A 24,193-nucleotide genomic window follows, 5' to 3' on the forward strand; every position below is an offset into this window, starting at 1 on the left:
AATTCACAACCAACCCTCCTCTCCAACCAAAAAAAAAAGAAAGAAAGAAAAAGTAAAACCAAACGATCCCAGGCATTGTATCCACTGAAGGCTTCCATATCAAATAAGGGAAAATGGCTGTTCATTTCTATACTTTAAACAAACATGCTTATTCAGATTTTTTTTTTTTTTTTGGTTAAAAACTGTCCCAAGTAGAAAGAGAATACACATTCAGTTCAAGGCTTGTCTCAGTACAGAATGTGAACAGGTCTCTGATCAAACAATGCCATGCTGTATATTTAAGACCTATGGGTCTCTGAGGAAGAAAAATCAGCTAGAACTGACCGTAAAGCAAACATTTAATTCAGCAATGTCATTATCATTGGTCAATGACATAGCTATGAAGCAGGAAGTTATTAGGCATAGTGCTATCACAGACCAGAAGGCTCAACAAAACAATAGTTTAAAACTAACTACCTTAAAATCAAAGTGCAGAGTTTCACATGACTTTCACACCATGAGGATCTTTTACAGCAATGTTTCTTTGAAATAACAAATTACAATCACTGAAATAGATATTTACTGACAAGAGCATCTACTGACACTTCATTCCAGTGGCACAGTGCCTAAAGCACTGTCAAAAAAAATCTCTATGAGATATCAGTAAGGCATTTTCAAAAGTGAACAAAACTGAAAATTCAATTAAATAAACCCCACATGAACAGGGTCTCTACGTTCTTATGCTCTGATCTCTCCTCGTTTTTACAAAGGTTAGGAAAAACGAATTCCCAGATTTCCAAAAGTTCAAGTATTTCCTCCTCCTACAGACTTCGAGTTGAATAATTAATTCCACACTGCCCTAGCATTGAGGGCTCAAGTGATGTTCTCCGAAAGCAGACACTATTGCTTGTGACTAAATTTCACAGCGAGGCACATTCTCTAAAAACAAGAGCCTTTAAAAACACTCCTTAGTGACCAAACATTTATTCAATAGTTCTCTCACCGATATAAAAATAAATTCACACTGGCTTATTGCTTTACCACAAAACCACTGCTCACATTTTCCATCCTCTCAATTTCTTACCAAAACCCCATTTTGTAATGAAATACATTATTACCGTCATAAATAACAATACTATTATATGTACAGTACAGATATATTGTCGATAATAATTTCAAAGTCAAAAATAAACAGGAATCTTGAATGAGAATAAGTCACTTTCTCTCAGTAAATTTTCACGCTTCAGAAACAGCCCAACAGATCTTAAAGACTATAGAAAAACTACTGTGACCATCCCCCATGCCAAAAATTTCTCCATTTTATATCACAACAACCAAGTTTTGTTTTTTTTTCCTCTTCCACCCTTGCCCTCTTCTAATACATCAGTTTTTTCCTAATCTATGATACCCATCACAAAAAAGATCTTTTTAGAATTCTGACCTCCCATTGAAACATGCAGCTATGAAGAGAATATGAAACTGAAAGAGTGTTTATGCCATCAGATGTATGGAACATTCTAAACGTTTATTACAGCGATAGATGTGGAACATTCTAACTCTGAATTTGGACAGAGAAACGAACACAAAACATACATTAATACAGCTGATCTTTTTACTGTTTATACGAGAAAAAAAAGTCAGTTCTTGAGGATTTGCCTTTCAAGTTTTTAGTCTGTGATCAAGTGCCAGTGTTAAGTTCCAGACCTGTGAGTGAGGGAGTAAGGGGTATCTCTCTGTTCTATTCGGAGTCTTTGTCCACCCTGTGGCTATGAAAGGGGATGTTCATAGCCCCGGCACTGGTCTGCTCTGGCCAGAAGGGTGACTCATGCTGGAGAGGGGTGCGGCGGGGGTAGAAGGTGTGCTTCAGGTCGTAGTTGAGCAGGCAGCTGAGAGAAGCCATGTAGATGTCGGCGAAACGGGAGAGTCGACGGGAAAAGTAGGTGGGGTTGTGGTAGGTGCGGAACAGACTCCCAAACTGAGCGTTGAAAATGTCTTTTGTGCGTGACCTGTCACAGCATAATAAATGTTGTTTGGTCAGTGTGACACTACATTGTTGAATTTATAACTTCAGTAGGCCACTGAATAGGACTTCATGGCTTATGTTTGATTGCCCAGTGTGTTTCAGGGACATTAACAAAGCAATTTTAACAAAATTCTTCCTAAGAGTATTTGAAACAAAAGCAGTTCCCAAATGCTACCTCATGTCTTCCCTCTCTGTGATCCACTGCTGAATCACCGCTTGGGATGCTGGGTCTCTGTGCACCTGTTAAAAAAAGCAGAAAAGGCATTTAATCACCAACCTCTATACTGACTCGCTCAGAAACTTCTCCAGGCATGAGAAGGAGTCAAATATGGTCTGTCCTCTATAACAACATGTAGCAATGTAGAGAATTGATCTATGCCCATACAAGATGAAAAATTCATGTTTCCAGTACCTATCTTTAAGTGATATTTTATATGGCTGTATCAGACCCACACACTGTTCTAAAGTGTTCATTTTTTGAGGGGATAGTAAAAAAAAATGTGCTGAGGTGCAGTGAAACCCTGGTGGGAGCGCCCTCTGCTGGCCTGACCTGCATGTGCTCCAGCAGTGTGGTGAGAGCCTGCAGCCAGGTCACAGTGTGGACGTACTCCTCAGTGTTCATGATCTTTATCTCCTTACGCAGCTCAGGGATGATGGCCCCGGTCCTCCAGCCATGCTTCAGCGTCAGGTCCTGACGAAAAAAGGAGCATGTCACTCAAACGCACAGCAAGTGTTTAACAGATTACATAAGTGTTTATCACCAATAATATTACAGTAGTGACATCCACTGATTCCCTGTCGGTCACTTTTTTCTTAATAGATAATCATTTTCAACAATCATTATCATAACAATATAAGCATTATAATCATTTCCATTCCTCTCTCACAGTTCATGTTTGACTCAAGGGTACTCTCTTTTTTCACATTTTCACTTTCTCTCTCTCTCCCCCAGACACACACACGCATACACACATGCGCGCGCACACACACACGCGCGCTCGCGTGCGCAAACACAAACGCATGTGCAAACACACACGCACAAGTTTGTACTCATATCCTAGTGGGGACTTCCCACTGACTCCAAAGTAATGTTTTGACACGTTTCTTTTTATCAGTAACAACAATATAGTTTAGAAAAATGTTGTTCTCCTAGTGGGAACCAGGATTTTGGTCCCCACCAGGCACTTTTTTTAGATTATGCCATTTTACTCCTATCTTACTTGGAACTTGCCGGTCCCCAAAAGGATAGCAATACATAGGGCACACGAACACACACACACACACACACACACACACAAGACAGCAACAGACGGCCTGAGAACACATGCACCCAGAGGCATCATCCTGTTCTATCTATAGCAATGAGGGGTGAAGTCAGCGTGAGAGGGCGGTTCTGCTTACCGCTAGGTCACTGTAGATGTGATCTCCGAAATACAGCACCTTGGATCCCCTCCAGCCTGTGAGCCTTAGAAACTCATATAGGTTTCCCTGAGTGACACAGACACACACACACACACACACACACACACACACACACACACACCCTAACTGTTAACAACACAGTCTGAAATACACTTAACACATTACATATGTACTGAATATATGATATCAAAATTATCCCTTAAAAACTACTCAGTGACATGATCAGTTCTTTTATTATGGAAAATGACATCAGTGTTATCTATCAGCATTTAGAATAAGTCATTTCCATATTATGGAAGAGACTGTCATAAAATGAATCACTGGATAAACAACTATGTAATGTCAGAATAATATGTAGGATCTGCCCTCAGCCTGATGTCAGTGCCAAGACTGTTTATAATATATAAAGTCAAAATAACACAAATGATCCTGGACCAGTGTGATATCAAGGCCTAATACTGTTTTTACCTGTTTGTAAATTTGCCCTTTTTCTAAGTGATGAATCCTGTCCCATAGCAGCACTCCTTTATCAGTGACACGTCTGAATGGTCTTCAGACACACAACAAAACACACAAACACACAAAGAAAGAGAATTCAGTGCCAGAATCTATTGTACAGAACTGAACTAACACAGTAAATACTGCAGTCCACTAACAGAAGTGTTTGTGGTTGGCATGGTTAACTATCCCCTCCTTTTGTGCTTCATTCAAGGCAGGTTTGTCGGGATGACAAAGATAAAACTGTGAGGGGGGCCTTTACGGCGTCAGAAACAACGTTCAGACGAGTCTGCGTCGGCACACTCGTATGTAAATGAAGCCCCAGGGGCTACCGAACCATTTCCATGTGCGACAAAGCAAAACTTACTTTCTCCTGTCGTTAAAGAAACCGGGTTTGTCTGCCTGCACTATGACAACGTCAAAGAGGTCCCGCCAGTCTTTGCCAACGATGTAGTTCATTCCACGATTGCTGGAAATTCACCAGAAAGAAAAACACAAAAAAAAACCCCAAAAAGAAAAACAAAAACAAAAAACAAAAAGCAATGTCAAGACAACATCATTCAACCAAAAAACAAAAAGCAAAGTGGAGACAACATCATTCCACTGCAAAAAGCTCACTAAATTGTATGTAGGGGGTTTTCTGGGCAAAACATTTTAGTACTTACACAAAGTCAAAGGGGCTGTTGGTAATCAGGAACATTTTCTTTCCATTTTCAGAGAGCTTCCTCAAAACAGCATGTGTCTGCTCACCATAACAGATATACTTCTCTACAGACAAAATGTAAAAATTAGATAAGTCCAGTTCAAATGCTACAAAGTCAGATATTACGCAGATAAAAACCAATTCTGACAATCTTTACACCATGAGCTGAAGAGGCTCTTCACAAAGCTTTGCAAAATTATCTTCAAGTGCTGCACAGAGGAAATATTCACATTTCACAATAACACATTTCCTTTTGTGTCATAACAACTCATCTTTTTTTCTTTTTCAATTCCTACTCAACAAAGGAACACAAAATCCTTACAAACCCCTCCAAAGAGATAAGTGTTGGAAAATTACCGATGTCAGCCTCCACAGCCCGATACATAATTCCTCTAACATGGACATCTCCTATGGCCTCCTGTAAGCAGAGATACAAGCCAGGAACAAAAGATCAGAACAGCCAGACATGAAAGAACAAAGATACAGTGTTACTGATGTAGCTGAACTCATCACTCATGTGCGTGGCCTTTTGCATGTGGCTCACAACCTTGTCAAAGTCATATTTATTTTTCAAGGACAAGATAAAATTTTGTCTTTTATAAGAGACATGCTATCTAGTGTGAAAAGAACACAGTGGAACTTGCTCACAGATGTGTCAAATCTGTTCTAAATGAGTTTTTTTTTGTCTCTCCCTTTGAACCACTTCATTTCTTCCATTTTTTGTCTTTCTTTGTCCTCTCTCTCATTCTATCCTCCTCCTCCTGCTCACAATAGAACTGCTAGAGCACTGTAGATCAGACACAGATAGGAGTGTAAGAACCATCTCTCTAAAATTAGACACTTGCTTTCAAAGCTCAAAGATCCAACACACAACAATCATAAATAGCAACATTTCCTGTCACATTTGTCACAGCCTTTCCATAAGGGGGCTAGCATAAATCATTCTAGGATTCATTCCGTGCCGAAAACAAAAATTTGACCTTGAAACTGCCAAAAGGAAAAAAATGATGACCTCTAAGACTCGTGTTACTATTTCTGAAAAGTGAGTTGTGATCAGAAACTGACTCCTAACTTCTGGAGGTATTTTAAAGTTTAGGTTTACTGATATTGAGCATGAAAAAGGATTTTGATCATTTTAAGCAATAAAACATTAAGAATATGGGTTTAAGTCTTACTTTGACGTCTTTGTAAAGATGCACGGGCTCGTAGTCAATGTTGTGTTTCATGAAGTAGTCGTTGACACAGCAGAGCAGAGTCATCTCTGGGAGGGAGAAGATGTCCATGAACTGTTTCATAGTGTGACCATGGGAACTCTGAACAGACAAAAAGGCATCAGCACATTAGGAGAAGACCGGTACATTCTGTCACCCACGGCAACAGACGAATTCAATTATACGACAATGAATGCAATAACACAAGAGGCAATTTATGTTCATTGTGATAGGACATAACTCAAATAGGAGATATGAGAGACATACATGTGTCCATTAAGATATGATATAATATGAAAGATATCTCCACACCTTGCCATAAAAATCACTCATTATCTCCAAAGGAACGTGGGAGCCCTCATATAAAGCAATGACTTCTTTGTCTGACACAGGGTGAAGGCCCCTAGGGGAAGACACCAACACAGATGCCATTCACATCACTTCAGATTATTATGAAACAAAAATACATGTGCCCAATGGGCATATATGTCCTCAAATAATTCACGTTTAAAGTAACAGGATTAAATATTTAAATCAACTGTGTTTTGTGTTTGTTACAATTCAATTAGTACCTGTATACTGTTCCCAACTGGATATAATGGAAGGCATCTATCTTCATTAATAAAGCCTAGGATTGAGAATTAAGTATTAGATGTTTTCAACAAATTCATACATCCACACTAATAATATAGATACATTATCATCGGCAAGAGATTCATGACTGTTGACTCGCCTCATACAACACTTCATTTTAACAACTAGAAAGAGTTTCCATCTAACAAGTGGAGACTGAAAGCTTTGATTTGTTTTTTTATCGCACCATCTTAATGAACTGATCTAAAATGTGCATTCACTGGATCTGACTCATCTAGATAATTCTCTCACTGCACTGAGATCAGACAGGCCCACTCACCTTCTGGACGTCATAATGCAGCCCCCTAATCACAAAATTCGGGATGTACTCATACTCTCTCAGTCCCTCTGGGTACTGATGCAAGGGAGAGAAAGCTTGTTAGCCAGAGTGATGGACAGGACATATCCGGCAACACGAGCCAATTTACTCTGCTTTGACACATTCTACCACTAAGTGCGAAAGTAACCTACATACGACTCTATCATTTAACAGAGTCTTGCGCAGCATCTCAGCATATCTGTTCATATTTTCGGTTTAAATTATGCCAGTGTACACACACACACACACATGCAAACATACACACATACATTCACACACGCACACATTATCATACACACACACACATACACATACACATATGAGAATGACTGAAGGACAGAGGGAAAATGAGAAGCGTTTCCGCAGTTTGTTGTACTGACCCTGTGCTCTTCGATGAGGATGTCTCGTGCGATGTTGAAAATGAGCGTGTGAAGGTGACTGGAGTAGAACGCTAGAGTGTAGTCGTAGTCAAATCCGTAGATTTCAATGTCTTGTAAACTCATTTCGTTGTTGGCAAAGATGGTATCAGGGTTCACAAAATTATTTGATATAATTGGGACTAAATCTGAAGGAAGAGGACAACGAAAAAAACCTTTTTTGTTGTTGCTCAACGTATTAAACGGTTTTTAAAATAATTTGAAAAGAGAAACAGTCGCTCGTTGTAAAGCGCAGATCACAGTAAACCGCATGTTTACTTGGAACCTTATAAATTTCCAGTGAACTGTCATTTTATTGGAAGGAGTATTTATTCGTAGGAAAATCTGATTGTTGCTGTCAATCGGTGAAAACATGAATGTCAAGCTTTCTGAGGGCGACATCAGCGACTGATTCAAAGAACTTATTTTTATTTCTTTTGCTGTCTTAATACTAGCTTTAAGATCAACCACAAGACACGTACTCCGCTGTCATTAAAGAGATAAACTCCACCATGGAAATAAAGGGTCCATAAGACAAGATTTCACTAACTCAACATACCTTCGGTCTGCTTTTTGGTTTCATTGTAGACAGACCACAGCCAGTTGGTCATATCGTCGCCGTCCACAGAAGTAGTGCACATGTTCAGTATTGGTAGCCTTCCCTGCGGACTCCAGCTTCTCCGGGTTAAGAGACTAAATTTCGGTTCCCCTGTGCGAGCTCTCAACGGCGCCCGGGTATTTAATAGCCATGTTCCAGACTGTGTATGTAAAGCGTTACAGTGTGTAAGCAACCTCTGAAGGCCATCTTTGCTTCTAATAAGGCTCAAAAGGGGCGACGGCAAGGTCGGCATGACTGTCTCCTACCCCTGGAAACAACCGTTCCTCAACGAGATCAGACACCTTTACGAACGGTGGCGTTCAAGACCAGACCAAAATAAATTCAGGCGTCATACCAACAAATGAGTACAACACTTCCGGTTTTACACCCTCACTCTCAGCTTCACAATAAAAGTTACCGCTTATCAAACGCGAAGTTGAAAAATACTACTTTATACATATTACATTTATTATATATAAGCGAATGTTTTCATGGTATGGCTGAGTAGAAAGATGCCTGTCTGTATTTCCTGTTTGCTTTTTTAAAAACAGGAGTCCGACATGCGATGTAATTATATGCAAAAACCGAAATGTTTCCAAAGATTTGCAAATATTTGTTTGAAACTGTTCAGATGTTTAAAATTCTGAAAAACTAGTTAGTAACTCAAACTTGTGAACAGTCTTTACAGGGATTTTCTAGGGTTCATGTATACCACATGCCTTGCTGGCTGTTATCTGTGCAATTGCTGATATCTGTGCAATAACAAAGCTAATTCTATGGTAAAATAACTCCTATATTACTATTTTAGAACTTATATTACTTAGCAGGTTCCTTTCTGATATTTTCTTTTATTGCAATAAATGGAATGCACTAGGTATAGTACACTGGAAGAGTCAGTATTTCAATATTCTTTTCATTTAGTTATGAACCTCCATCAGCTGTAATGTAAAATACATTGTAAACATATATAAACTGTATAAGTTCAAACAACTTAGAAAAAAATGTGTATTGTAATAACTTTAATTGACAGTAATAAACATGGTAATTACTTGACAAAGAAACAGTTAATATTTATATGCCTTTCAGCTGTGAAATTACAAACATGTTACAGAAGCACTGTTTAACTGTACATATATATACAAGCAGTCACTGGCTTCTTCAAAGTGTCTCTATGTTTCTGAAACAGACTCTTTAGCTTTCAGTCCCAGGAGTTCTGTCCTCAGCTCTCCAGGCTTTGGTGGTACTTCTGGGATAGTCTTGAATACAAAAAGAAAATGTCAGTAACACTGAATTTATCACACTGAATTTAACACAGTGATTATTAACTTTCATTAGGTATTACAGAGATAGAAGACATTGACTCTTACAGTATTATAATGTAACCATAATGGGAAAACAATGAGCATGGAAATATGTGTTCTGAAGTCTCACCAGATCAGGCCTGTAGTACTGATGAACAACCTGTGCTCCAGCAAACATGGACAATATACTTGCCCCAAGCATCCGTAGGTACCTCGGCCAAGACACACCTGCGGGCATCTTTAAACTGAAGATAAGGGCACAGTTTATGTACATGGTGAAGTAGCTATATCATCTCAAGTCTCTGGCAAACATTATTTACATCATAAGACACATTCAACTTGACTTCTGTATTTTAGTTGTGGGTACATGCTATAGGTGAATTCCCCAAAACAATTAAATCAAATCACCCTGCAAACTGTGTTTTTAGTGTAACTACCAAACTACTAAAGATTTTTATCCCAGGGGCTCAAATATGGAAGAAGCTCAGTTTTCGTAATTTAAGTTTTAGATTAGTGAAATAAAAAATTGTTGAGTATTCAAATCGAAATTTCGTTTTTCTGATTACAATACACTCTGATTCAAATATATTAGTTGTTCAGTTTTTGTTATGCCTTGGGCATACTAACTTAATGAGACTGTTGGATTTTAAATCTTAACTTGGTCAAAGACTCTTTTCAGACTGTGAAAATTAGCCAGTTGTTTTGGGCACTATGTAAAAAACAAAAATCTCTCAGACACCAGTGTTGTTTGCGGATACAAGCTCTGCTTCTTTTCATATAAATGTTTCACAGTCTTACCAAATTTAAGTTATCCATTTCCCAATTTATTTCCTCTATGTGCTCAAAAATATTTGCTTTGTCTTGCTCGGCAGTTTAATTAGAGAGCTAAATGGGATTTGAAAAGCGTGTCAATGTGAAAGCTAAGTAGTGCAACAAATGACAGATGACAAACCACGTCAACAGAACAAACCTTCCTGTCGCATTGTATATTTGATAAATGTGACTACATGATCTTGCTAGCTTAGCGTACACATGACCTCCACAGAGACCCTGCTGTACTATGCTGTATTTTCTGCACCTTCAATAACATGTTGAAATCTAAAGCTCCTGTAACTTTGTAGAAAAACACATAACCGATATTTGACCAACCTTTAATAATTTCAAGGGTCCGATACATCAAGGCTTTGCCTACATGCTGTACGCCGCTGAATCTCCAAGCATTAGCTTATGTCACATGGACGCATTGAGTGACGTGCACTTTCAGCCAATGAATTATTCTGTTAAGATGGTAATTCCCCACGCAAGAGGGAACAGCATATGGATATAAACAATATTTTATTAGTGATCTGTCTCCACATCACATATTATATTCCATTGTAACTTTTTTATAAATAGAAACAATCAATTTTTATCGCATACACTCCATAAAGTTGACAAATTCAATTTTCACAAGTAAAAACAAACACGACTTCCCCCTTATTTCATGATTAGTAGCTTCTGAACTACGACGGACAGTTGCGGCTATTTTTGCAGATTTCTAGAACACATGATAAGCATCATCACCGTAGTCCAACTTGACTTCACAGCGTGCAGTTGTACTTTGTATCTGTTTTAAAGGATACAATGGATTCACGGTCGTGAGTTTCTGGCCGGCAGTGGTTTACGTTTTTTATGATCCCTTTGTAGTAGTACCTGACAGATGTTAATTTGATTTACCAGACTAGCTGATGAATAAAAAGGATTGCCACCAAAGTACTTGGCAGGTATGTTTATCTTGCATGTACCTTAATGTGTAACACAGTGGTTACGTGTATCTCTTTCATTCACTAGCATGATCTTTGCTGGCATGCTAGTGTGCGAGCATTGAATACGTACTAGCTTGCTAGCAGTGACAATAACAATAGCTTTGGCTGAAATTATACTGTGAACTTGCAAGTTATGAATGAGAAGCTTTTCTATGCAGCAAGACAGATTATTTAAACTAACTTTTCTGGAATGCCTGTCTGGTTGTTGTCCGCGATCCTATTAAAAACAATGCATAGAAGGTTTTAGCTTGAGAGCTAATTCTAAGAAGCAGATTTAGTAACACCAGTATGAATATTAATCTATTTAAGTAAATCCACCATATAAGATGGAAGAAAACCAGTATGCATCTCTGGCGGGTACTACGGATTATCTTCAACAGTGGTGAGTTTTCCCCGTCGATGTTCAGGGTCGGACAGTGGAGTCGTTGCAAATGTGACGACTTTCTTCCTATGATCTAAGCAGTGTTGTTCCGTCTCTTTATGCTTTCAAACGGTGTCAGTACCAACGTCTGTCAGCAAACGCAATTCTCACAATCGTGATGTTAACCTGTTATGTTGTTTAGGTGCGTTTTAGTTCTTTTGCGCTCCATGACATACCACTTTATCGTATAAATGCTACTCATACCCCGGTCTCTGAAAGTGTGTGAATCATATCCCACTTGTTTTCAGAGGGATTTTGATAGCTGTCTATTTAGTCATATGTTCCAGTGGATTTAGCGTCATTTCCTTGTAGATCATGGATCATTTTAGAATTATGAAAACTGGTTTCTCCAATATCTTCTCAGGTTCCAGTCGAACCAACATTACCCTCAGGCACACCTGGTTACCCAATACAACCAGATGGTTAACCCAGCTTACTGTATGGAAGACCGCAGAGAAGAGAGGATCATGACGGAACTGTCTGTCCATCAGGAAACAGAATATATTCAGCAAGAGGGTACTGCCACATTGGAGATTTTAGTTAAACTGAAAAGTTGCATATCTGTGAGGTACAAAAAAGATACACGGCCAATCAGATTACCTTTTCCTGTCTCCTTCTCCTAGCAGCCCCTGCAAAGGGCAAGAAGAGAGGAAGGCCCTCCAAACAGACGTCTGAGGAAAATGGGCAGCAGAAAGGACATGTTGATGAGTCTGCGAAGAAACCCAAGAGGACACTTGACCGGTTTAACGGCATGTCGGTGGCTGAAGTCATGACCAAAACCCTGCCAGACATCATTACTCATAACCTGGACATACTTATCGTAAGTCTCCTCCCATTCACTCCTGTGCATCCAGAATCTGATGTTAACAGTATTTTCTTCATCATTGCCGTTGGTCACGGCATAGCTCAAGGCTATTACTATTACTATTACCTGAGAATACATATTTAAAAAAAAAAAAAATAACAACAACTAATTTTCAATGGCATATCATGAACCGTGTAAATGTAAAAGAAATAATTTCCCCCCCTGTCAGATTGGCATCAACCCTGGACTATTGTCAGCCTACAAGGGAAGACATTACCCAAATCCAGGAAACCATTTCTGTAAGTCCCACCATATACTCCCACATTCCTTTAATCATATATACCATCTGTATGCTACCACTGAGTGAATAAAAATGACTCTCTCTCTCTCTCTCTCCCCATCTCGCTCTCTCTCTCTCTCTCTCCCTCTCCCCCCCTCGCTCTCGCTCTCTCTCTCTCTCTCTCCCCTCTCTCTCTCTCTCTCTCTCCCCTCTCGCTCTCTCTCTCTCCCCCTCTCGCTCTCGCTCTCTCTCTCTCTCTCTCTCTCTCTCTCAGGGAAGTGTCTCTTCTTGTCCGGCCTCACAGATGAACAGCTGAATCACATGCATGATCAGACCCTTCCGGAAAGATACGGCATTGGTTTCACAAACATGGTGGAGAGGACAACGCCTGGAAGCAAAGATTTGTCAAGGTACACTGGGTGGTCTAAACTCTGTCTCTCGAATGGCCATGAGTATTAATGTGGTCCTCTGTAGAACCAGGAGACTAATGGGCTATATTAGGCCACTGGGGTGAATTGCATGGAAGCATCACACTAAATTCTATCTGGAATTGATACACTTATAGGCAAGACCAACAACAGAGTTGGTGAGAAGAATGTGTAAAATGTGTATGTAAAAAGGTTTTATCTAAGAAGAAAGTTTAATGTGTCTGGTTTTTTCATTATTCTGCAGCAAAGAAATTCGAGATGGAGGACGGCAACTCTTAGAAAAGCTGAAGAAATACACACCAAGAATAGCAGCCTTTAATGGGAAAGGTAAACATGGACTTTGCCTTAAATACATTCATTAATGCTATAATAATAGTGGGAGAAATTGGCTTAAAATGGGAAAGCCTGTCTTCTAGACAGATTACAAACTACATGCTGGACCTGGAACTGCAGAGATAGCTTGAAAACATGGCCAAAAGGCTGTTGCCAGTCTAATTTTTAAACTATCTCTGTTTAAGAACCATATGACAGGCTCATGCTGAACCACTAAAATGTAGTGGCAATGGACACAATAATAAGCTAGAATAATGGTGTTGTGCTCTTATTAAACCATATGAAACATGAAGAAAACTAATGTATTATACAGCTCATCCCATTAAAAATTAAAGTCACTGAAATTTCATAATAACTTACTAAACTTCACTGAAACTTTTAAGGACCATTAAGGGGAGAAAATGTATTTCAGAAAATGTATTTTTGTTTTGAAATTAAAAAAAACTGTCTGTTTTCTCATTCCAGGTATTTATGAAATATTCTGCAAGGAAATCTTTGGAGTGAAGGCTAAGAACCTGGAATTTGGTCTACAGCCATACAAAATTCCTGACACAGACACGGTAAGGGCAATTCTCAGTCACCAGATGCTTTGCATGGGGCCCTGTGGAGCCATGTTTACTCTATATGCTTTTCAGTGTTTAATTTTTAATTGTTCCAAGTCAAAAATAGCAGGCAATTATCATTAGCTGTTAAACTGTTTACTGAATTTGTGTAAAGGTTGCTGTCACTTTTACACAGGTTTGCTACCTTATGCCATCGTCGAGTCCACGTTGTGCCCAGTTCCCTCGCGCCCAGGACAAGGTGCACTTCTACATTAAGCTGAAGGAGCTCAAGGACCAGCTGAAGGGTGATGTCAGGAGCCAGGAGGTCCAGGAAACCCGTTACACATTTGACCTAGACATGGCCAAAGGTAACGAGACAGTCAGTACTTTACAGTTTGCTATAACCAATGGATTTTACATAGTCACTAGGGCACTGTCCTCTTAGACACTCATTTATGACAAAGTTGAATTGTCGGCATATGTTAGACCAGTGAAATCAGACACATTCTCAAAGGATAGCAAATTATATTTAGATACAGTAGAAATTAATTTGTGCGTTGTGTTACAGAGAAATGTCCAGTTGGTAGACAGTTGTTTTGCTGTCTGAGACTGATGTTGTTTTCGTCCTCTTGTCTCTCTCTCTCAGAGGATGCCAAGAGGATGGCTATTAAAGAGGAGCAGCACGACCCTGGGTACGAAGCTTCCTCCTGCAGTGCAACCTACAGAGAACCAGCACAACCCACCAGCTTCTATTCCTCACAAACAGGTAAAAAGCATGTCTCAAAAAAAAAGAGCTTAGGCCTCATTTATAAACCTTTACATTGTCTCAAAGGTCATGTATACTTCCATTTTTCTCTTGCAGAAGTTTGTATTTATAAAAATCTGACTAATCTGACTTATAAAATCAACAAGTGACAAATCTTGCATCCCCTGTTTATGGTGGCGATGATTTGAATGATTTTCAACACATAAGAGTGTAAGATCACATCAAGTCATGATATGTCATCTGCATTACAACAGTCATCTGTTATTTCCTATAGTTTATGTTTTGCACTGGCTTGATGGAGCCTCTGTAAGACATGTCTGTACAACAGGGCAACACTGATTAGCTGTTAGTAAGGTGTAAGGGCATGGATTCCGTGTGGAGGATCATTGTCTCGTGTTTCAGGTGCCAGTTATAAGGATTACCCTTCACCACCATGCGAGGGGACATACAACCAGTGGACGATGCAGCCTCTTCCAGATCAAATACCAGATATCAGGTTTACCAGTCCTCCTGGAACAAGCTGAGACCTCTGATTAAAAAAAAAAAAAAAACCTGGGTTATGCCCTCTGTTGAACCTCAGAGTGTGTGTGGCTAAAACAATGTTGAAGAAAAAGAGGACTGTGTCACAAAGCTATTCACACTCCTTTTTACACTCATGCAATTTTCATTCATTTGTTTTTTTGTACGTTTTTTTTTTTTTTTAATTAATTATTTTATAAGTGTATTTGATTTAGGTCATGCATTGGATTTGTGGTTATAAGTTGGGCTAGCAGTCTGATCCAGAGCCACTCTGAGCTGTTACTCTCTGTGTCAGAGATCATGTGACTCTGTGACTGTCTTTGAGTTAATTGCCTTGAGCAGACCATGGCATGAGCCGTCATGCTTGGGACACACACCCATAATCCTCTAGTCTTCTACTACCCCCTAATTTCTTATTGCTCATGAGGGGAGCACACTGTAACATCTGTTTCCACTGACATCGAAGGAACATGGTAACACTCAGTGGAATATTGTCAGTGTAAACTTCAAGATTTTTAAAGATTTTTAAATTTCACAATTTTTATCAAGGTCCGCACACAATTCATACAAGTGTAGGTTCACTTAGGGTCAGTTTCATATAACTGAATTGTATGCTAAATGGAGATTCTCTGTTTGGAAATGGAACTTAGACAAGGACGTAAAATTAGTCTTTGTCGGAGAAACCAGCCCTGATAGGTGATCTTTCAGACATTGTTTTAAATAGGCAAAATTTCACTGGAGAGGGGCATCATTTACAGAAAATCTTTTTTAGCCCTGGGATGTATTCCAGAAAGCAGGTTTAGTGAAAACTCTGAGTTAGTCAACTCAGAGCAAGTACTACACCTCCTAATAGAAAAGCTCTATGGCTTTATTTTGCTAGGACAATGAAGCCATAGGGATCTTCTATTAGGAAGTTTACTGCTTACTCTGAGTTAACTAACTCTGAGTTTCCACTAAACCTGCTTTCTGGAATACCCCCCTGGACTAGGCTAAATCTGTGTTTGTAAAACGGTTACTGAGGATATTAATGTAAGCCTGAGGTAGGAGTGCATCACCGAATGCAAGAAGAGACTTTTTTCCTGGTTTTGGTCTTGACTGTTAATCATGGAAAATGATGTAGAAAAATAAACTGTTTCTGATCATGCACAAAGGATCTCGACTCAGAGTTCAGCAGCTCCATTTGTAATATATTTGTCATTGTTTAGTTTCTGAGCTGTCATGATGAGTGAAAGGATAAATGGCCTGTGTATTTGACTGGTAGCCCTCAATTTTCAATGTTTATTTATTGGTGCTTTTTTTATTTGCTGTCGGTATGCGTTCTTATTTCTGTGACATATGGTATTATGTGTGTGTAAAGTAAAAAAAAAAAAAAGTCATATAAATTCACTATGAGTAATGTTCCTATGGGAACTCCAGTAACTCTGGAACTTTTTTATGAATCCTTGCAAATTAAAGACAACACAGTACACAGTGTGTTCTGGTCTCTTGCTCTCCCTTTTTTTTCCAAAATAAAACTAAGGTTTGGATTTTAGATGCCTGAAATCTTTTGCAAACAATGAATAAGCAGGATAAAATACCTTGCAACATGTCCCCTCTTTAAAGATAAATATCATTTAGCCCAGAGATCAAAATATTTTGTTTTTGAACATAATGTCCAATGAAATATTTTTTGACAGAACTTAAAAGCAATCCCTAATATTACATGGCATACCCATCCTGACCTGTTGCCATTTGTGTTTTAAAAATTTAACAAAATACCAACTCAGTGGTCAAAAAGAAAAAAAGAAAACCCAGGGCATCTACTTCCCATGTTGCCTCTCAAATCACTGGTAGGTCTTTGCTCTGAATAGGCACCCCTCAACCCTACATGAGTCACTCATCATTGTAATGACAGCATATAATCTTGTTGTTCAGAAAATGTAGGTTTATTGACAATAAATAAATTGTAAGGCTTCTTTCAAATGTCTCAGCTCTCAGGACTGTGATTGGCTGTTTGATTCCAGTAGATATAAGAATCCCAGTAGAGGGTGTGTTTTTGGCTTGCTCTGACAGGGCCAGTAGCTTTACCTGTATAAACAGGAAGTGCTTTCTTATTGCTGAAAAAATCTGTGCATCTGATTAATACTTTCTCTATGAAAGGATTTCAGCACAACCCTAGGTAAAATACATTATTAAAACCCCTGAAAGTTACATGCTAAATGCCAAATGCGGACTCATCTATGAAGCTCTCGTTTGGTTGGTTTTCTATAAACACTATAAACTTCTATAAACTTTTTTATTGCAAGAATTGTAACAAGCACTACTGGACGTGAAATGGTCAAAAACCGGACACTTAATTGTGTTTGACCTTTTCGAATGCGGTTAGCTGACTCTTATTATGATATACCTAAACAAAAAAAGCAAACATAAAAATCCCATAAGGGACTGAACCACCAATAGTCAACAAGCGTAGAGTTCAAACGTCCACGCAAACCAAGACAACAGTGCATGGGTGGTACGCCAAATCGGTCAGTCAATTAAACATTCATTGAAAAAGCAAACGATAAACGATGACGTCAATCTATACATAAGATTGAATGAGTAAATAGTTTTCTGACCTATCATCGTTTTATAATATTATGTGAAGTATCAGCCAACAGGTCGCTGGTGAACTGGATGGTTTCAGAGCTTCTCCCCCATTTTGTGAAATGGTAGTTACCAGCGTCAAAATTGACTAGCCACCGTACAGCCTTGTCTTTGTTGCTTAACCAAATTAGCTAGCAAGATTTCCTCGACGAGTTTGCTTTTTTCGCAAGTTCACCAGCGTGCATTACTCTCATCAGTAAAGGTATGTAAATGTTGTGTTGATGAAAAGGTACGAAGTGGTCTCCCACTGCGAAAGACCTAACAAGTCATTGTCAAGCTACAGTTAACCATCGCGCTAGCCAGCCGCGGCAGATTGGTGAAGGCTAGTAATTCAACTGAACTGACTTAGCCACTGGCGAACTGACAAGCTATACTGCACTTGAAGTACGTCAATAAAAAGTCCACAAGACAAGTTGTATGACTGAATGGCTGGTGCTACTCATTAGTGTCAAATATGATAGCTGAATGTTTATATATATTACATTCAACACTTAGGTCCGAATACTAATTGGCAAGACATTTCCCACGAGTTTTCGTAGGAAAAGCATATGCTTATTAAAGGGCCAGCTTCCTGATTGTACATAAGTAAATGTAAAAATAAAAGGTTAAATCCCTTTTTACGAGATAATTAGATCACTCTTTAGGCTGTATAAGAATATTACACCACTGTGTATCTTGTTCAAATTATGATTAACTCTGTGATGAATTCGGTTCCGTGCTTTTAACAAGCTCGCCAATATCACTTGCTGGCTAGCGATGGTTAGCTGGATAAAAGTATTCCCCTGTCAGTTGCTCCTAACCGTTACTTCACGTAACATCAATATGCATATTACTTCATTTAAGTAAATCCCCTTAAGATGGAAGAAAGGCGCTATGGATCTTTCCCTGTTCCCTCGGAATACCTTCAGCATTGGTGAGTTGTCCCCTTTGTGAGTGAATGGCGCCAGGATTTTGCGCCTGTCTGGTTATGGATCTTATCCACAGTTCTCTACATCAGTGAGGTTTTCAGAAGAGGGATGCTAAATTCTACTGCCCTGCCTGTTTCAGACACTTAATAACTGGACAATGATAGTTTTGTCCTCACCCCTCGCATCAAAACCAGAACGGGGTACACCATCTATTTTGTTGCCGATTAAGGAAGTTTTAGCTTTCAAGCTCTTGATGTTTCAGTAGCATAGTGTTCAATGTGTGACTTTTTCTGTGAATGGAATTTTGAAATTTTGGCCAAGTTTTTTTTTTTGTTACGTTTAGTATAAGATATACATTTCTTTATTACTAATTTTTTTATTTATTTTTTTTATTTAGAGATTAAACTAACACTGTAATTGTTTTCAGCAGCGTCCTGAGCATGAAACCTGAGATGGAAAAAAATCCAGAAACCTTTCCCACAGTTCAGTTAAATTTTAGGTTGTACATTATGGAATCTGTGCAGATCTGTCCTGAGTGCTGTGGTGTTGAGTGTTTTCAGTCACGCACAACCTTAGTTTAGTTTTTGTCTCTCTTCTCTGACTCTAATAGGGTACAGTCCACCCAGCAGCACCTCCAGGCTCTGCATGCACAGTACCCGCACATGGCTCATGCCACCCAGTACATGGAGGGGCCCCCAGTGGAACAGGCTGTGAGGGAGACCTCTGTCCCACATCAGGAGACTGTGGCCCAGGAACAGCCTGCCGCACCACAAAAAGGTACTGAGAGGTCTTCTCATGCTGCAAGGATACTTAAGAGATAAATAATACAGTTTTATTACAGTTTATTATCATTTTTGTATTATTATCATTATTATTATGTTATTATTATTGTATTACAGGATACATTACCATTGTTGTCATTATTGATATCATCATCCCAGTTTGACGTCTTAGCTTTACTTCTTCTAGGTAGAGAAATGTAATTTGATTGGTTGCCTTGATATTTAGGCATTGCACCATATTTGTATGTGTTTATGAGTTTTTTGGGGTTTTTTGCTGTATGCATACAAGTTGTGTTTTGTGTAACTGATTGGAGATACTCCTGTTTTCCCTCTCTCTAGCCCCAGCCAAAGGGAAGAGAGGCAGACCGCCTAGCAAAGAGCCTAAAGCCAAACCTGGGCCCAAACCCAAGAAGGCGAAGGAGTCTGCAGATGGCACAGTAATAGATGGCAAACAGGAGAAGATAGATGAAGCCTTTAAGAAGGTGAAGAGGAAAGTCGATCGTTTTAAAGGCATGACTGAGGAAGAGGTCATGACCAAGACCCTGCCCGACATCCTTACCTACAACCTGGACTACGTCATTGTAAGTACTTAATGTCAATTGCTATATAAGGATTTTCAGTACATTTGATTGTGTGTATTGATGCACATAAGTGTTGCATGTGGAAAGCTTTCAAGATGTCACCTGGATATGAACATGAAATCTTTCTCTAAGCTAAACTTTATGATTTTAGAGGTTGTGCTGCTGTTGACAGCTCTCGTTGCTCATGTGCCTGAAGATGCCGGGATCATTAGGCATGTGTTAATGCAAACCTGAACAATTCAGAGTGTTTGAGTCTCTTTTTTTGCCTTAAATGTCCTTCAGATTGGAATTAATCCAGGACTGATGGCAGCTTACATTGGCAGGTGGTTTCCTGGGCCTGGAAACCATTTCTGTAAGTTGCATAAAGCATTTTACAAACTTAACATGTGCGGAAAGTTATGTCGTACCGCATTGAACTGTCTCAGATTATTGCATAGTGTTTTTTAATAATGGTAAAAGCCTAGTTTGTCTCTTGGAATAGATACATTTTTTTCTGCAAGGAAAATCAGTTTTATTCCATTGTGCAGTTGCGTTGATGACCATGGTGCCTCAGTCATGTGTGTGGGTGACTCAGATCATCCTCTGATGTCCACAGATGGAACAGGAAAGTGGCGTCTCTCACTAAAGCTGTTTTCAGGAAAGATTTTCTTTTTTGTTTGTTTTTATCCCTAGGGAAATGTCTGTTCCTGTCTGGTTTCACCAGTGAGCTACTAAATCATATGCACGACCAGAGCCTGCCGGAGAAGTATGGCATTGGCTTCACCAACATGGTGGCAAGAACCACACCGGGAAGCAAAGATCTCTCAAGGTCTGCCTGTGATCACAAATCAATATAGAACTATAATCGACATTATGAAGAATAACAGAATTTAAACACAAACTTAATTTAATCTTTTTTATTATTTGTTTGTTGGTTTGTAGTAAAGAGCTGAGGGAAGGTGGCAAAATCCTCGTTGAGAAGATAAAGAAATACAAGCCGCTCATAGCAGTTTTCAATGGGAAATGTAAGTGTGTGTGTGTGTGTGTGTGTGTGCGCGCGTGCACATGCGCATGCGTGATTCCCCTTAGAAATGCTTTCTCCCTACTTTCCATCTCGAACTAACTCATATCTCATAGCTATTTAAAATTAGGCTCATACAAATGCTAGGAAACATTAGTTAGTTAGAGCCCAAATCCAATGTCAGCTTGTTTAATTCACCTCTTTATTTGAGAATGCAAAGCACTAGCTTATTATTTCCCCCAGTTTGACATAATATATACTGCTTATTTCTCTGTGGAATATGATTCACATTAAATATCCTATTTTACTAACCAGAACCTGACAGGCCATCTGTAATTAAACAAAGGACAGTCAGCACACTGTGCGTTCCCCAGAAAATGAGTGGTGGAATTGTTCTAACTGGAGCAGACAGATGACTGTACAGACCTAAGAGACTAGAGACTTGACTCAGACCCATGACAGAGACTTGATACTTGACTTACTTAAAATGACCAGTCTACAACTGTGATTTGGATAAATGCACAAGACAGAAGAACTTCCCCTCAGTTAGCTCATTCAGTTTCTAATTCACCTGTAATGAATGACCATGGCCTGCAATATCTGACCATCACCTATAACGAACCGTGACAGTTTATAAACATTCAGTTTCTAAATTACCTGTAGTGAATGACCGTGGCCTGTAATATATGTCCGTTACCTATAATGAACCGTGACAGTTAAACATTGTAATATATGGCCATCTTCTGTAATGATTCGTGATGGTTTATAAACATTCAGTTTCCTATGTTTAAGGTATATATGAGATGTTCTGCAGAGAGATCTTTGGGAAAAAGCCAAAGACTCTCGAATTTGGCTTGCAGCCACACAAGATCCCAGATTCTGACACGGTAAGATAGTTTGCCACTGAACTAACATTTACAAACGCCGTGAGGGGAAGGTTGCCTCACTTTTCTAACATGCGTGTAGGTGTAGGTTTAACACGCTGATTTTTGATCTGATTTTCGTCCTGGTTGACAGGCCTTATACCTGATGCCTTCCTCAAGCGCTCGATGTGCGCAGTTCCCCCGCGCCCAGGACAAAGTGCACTTCTACATCAAACTAAGAGAACTCAGGGACCAGCTGAAGGGTGCTGCCAGACCTAAAGAGGTGGAGGAGGTCAGCTACACCTTCGACCTTGGCTTGGCCAAAGGTAAGAGACCTGGATACAGGTTAAGAGATGCCGTTATACATGGATACAGGCTCTTTTTAACAAGGCAATTCAAACTGCATTACTGCTGGCCTAAGCCACTAGCACCTGTAGGATGTACCAAGAAAAAAAGCAGTTATTATGGTTTAATGTTGTAAGACGGGAAAAGAATGCTGGCACTTGTCTTTTGTCGTTTCACTGTCTTTTTGACAGTGATGGGTACGTCTTTAGTACAGTGTCAATTCCTTGGCAGTTTTGATTAACTTAGGCTCAAGGCTTACACACACACACACACACACACACACACACACAGAAGTGTTCACAGTCACAGAGGGCGTTTGTCTAATTGCTTTTTCTCATGAGTCTCTGTGCTTTGGCTCTCACAGAGGATGCAAAGAGAATGGCTATAAAGGAGGAGATGTATGACCCTGGTTATGAAGCGGCGTACGGAGGAGCATACGCAGAGCCTGGGCCTGAAACAGGCCCCACCAACGGACACTGTGACTTCTCCAAGTCTGAGCACACCGGTGAGTACATGGTTCTGCTGGACAGCTGCTTCATTCCCACTGGTTACAACACATCGAGTTAACTAATTTACATATTTTGCACTTAAAAAGTTGCAGTTTCCTAAGCATGTTGCCTGTTTGCATTCACAACAAATCTGAGTTGTTGTGGACATTTTTAATTCATTTTAACTATGAGTGAACCCTGACGGCAGCATTGCACATTAAAGTGGTTTTTATTTGATTAAGCAAGAAGCCAAAGGTCAGTGACCGTGATTCTGTAAGGTTAAAACAGGAGTTCTCATGATCATTGTTCCTGACTCCTCAGGGACGACCGGAAAGGCATCCTCAGCCACCGGCCCAGTGGGCCAGGTCCCCGATGGCCAGTGGATGACCGAGTCCTTCACCGATCAAATCCCAGACATAGGGGGCCCCTCCCAAACCCGGGCAGGGTCGGAGGCCGTATGAGGGAGCGCCTGGAGCCGCATCATCAGGGCCTATGGGAACAGTCTGGTGCCACGGACGTGGTCCGACTGACTAGACTGGCTCTTAAGACCTGGCCACAGGCCTATGTGGGCGGCTTTCGGCAGGCTGTTACAGTGAGACATCAGACTAGACTGTGTTAGTAATCGACCTGAGCTAGAGAAGGAGATGGAGGGTGAGACGGTAGCCTGTAAGCACTGAAGGATTCAACTCCGACACTGGGAAACGACTTCCTCCCACTTATCCTCAAGACAGTGAACCTCAGTCCACCAGCTAGTTCTCCTTAAAACTCATCATGCATTTTTCCTCCCTGACAAAAAGAGGGAGTTTTAAATACTATCTCAACTATGAATTTAAAGTAGAAATATTAGAAAGTAGTCATTTCTATCAATGGTTTTAGAGGCCAAGCAAAGTCTTTTTTATCTTCCAAGATTATATTCTGGAGAGATATGAGCACTGCTGGACTTTTTTTTTTTTTTTTTAAATCATGTCATTTCAGGGACTTGTACTTGATTGTTTTCTCTTCTGGAAATATTGAAGTCCATTATTTAGTTAGGTCATTTAAATTTGGATGTAATTTACTGCTTGTCGCAGTAAAGTTGTTTACACCCTCTTGTTCCGAAATCTCACAATGAGACCACCAAAACAGTCAAAAGAATGAATGACAATGTTTTGTGTGTGTGTTTTTGTTTTTGTTTTCATTTGTTTTTTTTATAAGTACTATGGAAATTTTAACTAGATGTGTTAGTGAATTTATTAAAGCAACAATGCTTTGAGGTTTTTAATGTTTTCGCCATGTAATAAGGGTGAGATTCACCTTTTAAAACACACTGAATACTCCCAGCCTCACGGGTTTTGTTTAGCCATTCGTGAATACATCAAGGTTTTTAAAATTACACTTGTTTGGACTGCCCTTGGCTTTGTTCCAATTACTTCCAGGTTATGGAAAATTTACAAGGTTTTCCTATTGATTTCTTTCCTTTCAAAGATGGAGAGAAATAACTCAAATCTGTATGCCTTTAAAAAAAAATGTGATTTAGAGAACAAGTGGAGGAATATGTTGGGTTTGTGTTTACTTTTCTTCTAAACTTCTCAAGATTTCTGCGGTGCTGCATTGTGTTTC

General features: G+C 39.5%; 4 protein-coding genes across 4 annotated transcripts; 2 read left to right on the forward strand and 2 right to left on the reverse strand.

The window, feature by feature from the left end:
- Positions 1-1,717: 1,717 nt before the first annotated feature.
- nt5dc3 (5'-nucleotidase domain containing 3) lies at positions 1,718-8,055 on the reverse strand. Its single transcript, XM_030790504.1, has 14 exons — positions 7,764-8,055; positions 7,169-7,353; positions 6,750-6,824; positions 6,409-6,464; positions 6,149-6,239; positions 5,801-5,938; positions 4,983-5,043; positions 4,588-4,690; positions 4,290-4,391; positions 3,893-3,974; positions 3,404-3,490; positions 2,553-2,693; positions 2,178-2,242; positions 1,718-1,985 (listed from the first exon to the last, which is right to left on the reverse strand). The coding sequence occupies exons 1-14, from the start codon at positions 8,053-8,055 to the stop codon at positions 1,718-1,720; spliced, it is 1,746 nt and encodes a 581-aa protein (XP_030646364.1).
- Positions 8,056-8,812: 757 nt separating this feature from the next.
- On the reverse strand, positions 8,813-10,319 carry uqcc6 (ubiquinol-cytochrome c reductase complex assembly factor 6). The gene is made up of 3 exons (XM_030789300.1): positions 10,253-10,319; positions 9,234-9,348; positions 8,813-9,058 (listed from the first exon to the last, which is right to left on the reverse strand). The coding sequence occupies exons 2-3, from the start codon at positions 9,339-9,341 to the stop codon at positions 8,972-8,974; spliced, it is 195 nt and encodes a 64-aa protein (XP_030645160.1). The 5' UTR covers positions 9,342-9,348; positions 10,253-10,319; the 3' UTR covers positions 8,813-8,971.
- A 460-nt stretch (positions 10,320-10,779) lies between these two features.
- Positions 10,780-15,007, forward strand: tdg.2 (thymine DNA glycosylase, tandem duplicate 2). The gene is made up of 11 exons (XM_030790614.1): positions 10,780-10,866; positions 11,218-11,290; positions 11,694-11,884; positions 11,953-12,149; positions 12,364-12,433; positions 12,689-12,824; positions 13,087-13,169; positions 13,641-13,735; positions 13,914-14,085; positions 14,364-14,483; positions 14,886-15,007. The coding sequence occupies exons 2-11, from the start codon at positions 11,235-11,237 to the stop codon at positions 15,005-15,007; spliced, it is 1,242 nt and encodes a 413-aa protein (XP_030646474.1). The 5' UTR covers positions 10,780-10,866; positions 11,218-11,234.
- Positions 15,008-17,759: 2,752 nt separating this feature from the next.
- LOC115810037 (G/T mismatch-specific thymine DNA glycosylase-like) lies at positions 17,760-23,507 on the forward strand. Its single transcript, XM_030771942.1, has 10 exons — positions 17,760-17,829; positions 19,146-19,312; positions 19,657-19,898; positions 20,181-20,250; positions 20,571-20,706; positions 20,820-20,902; positions 21,691-21,785; positions 21,916-22,087; positions 22,471-22,611; positions 22,916-23,507. Exons 2-10 carry the CDS (start codon positions 19,198-19,200, stop codon positions 23,053-23,055), a joined length of 1,194 nt encoding a protein of 397 aa, XP_030627802.1. The 5' UTR covers positions 17,760-17,829; positions 19,146-19,197; the 3' UTR covers positions 23,056-23,507.
- Positions 23,508-24,193: the final 686 nt, after the last annotated feature.

The sequence above is a fragment of the Chanos chanos genome, chromosome 1, assembly GCF_902362185.1.
Source record: "Chanos chanos chromosome 1, fChaCha1.1, whole genome shotgun sequence".
NCBI lineage: Eukaryota > Metazoa > Chordata > Actinopteri > Gonorynchiformes > Chanidae > Chanos > Chanos chanos.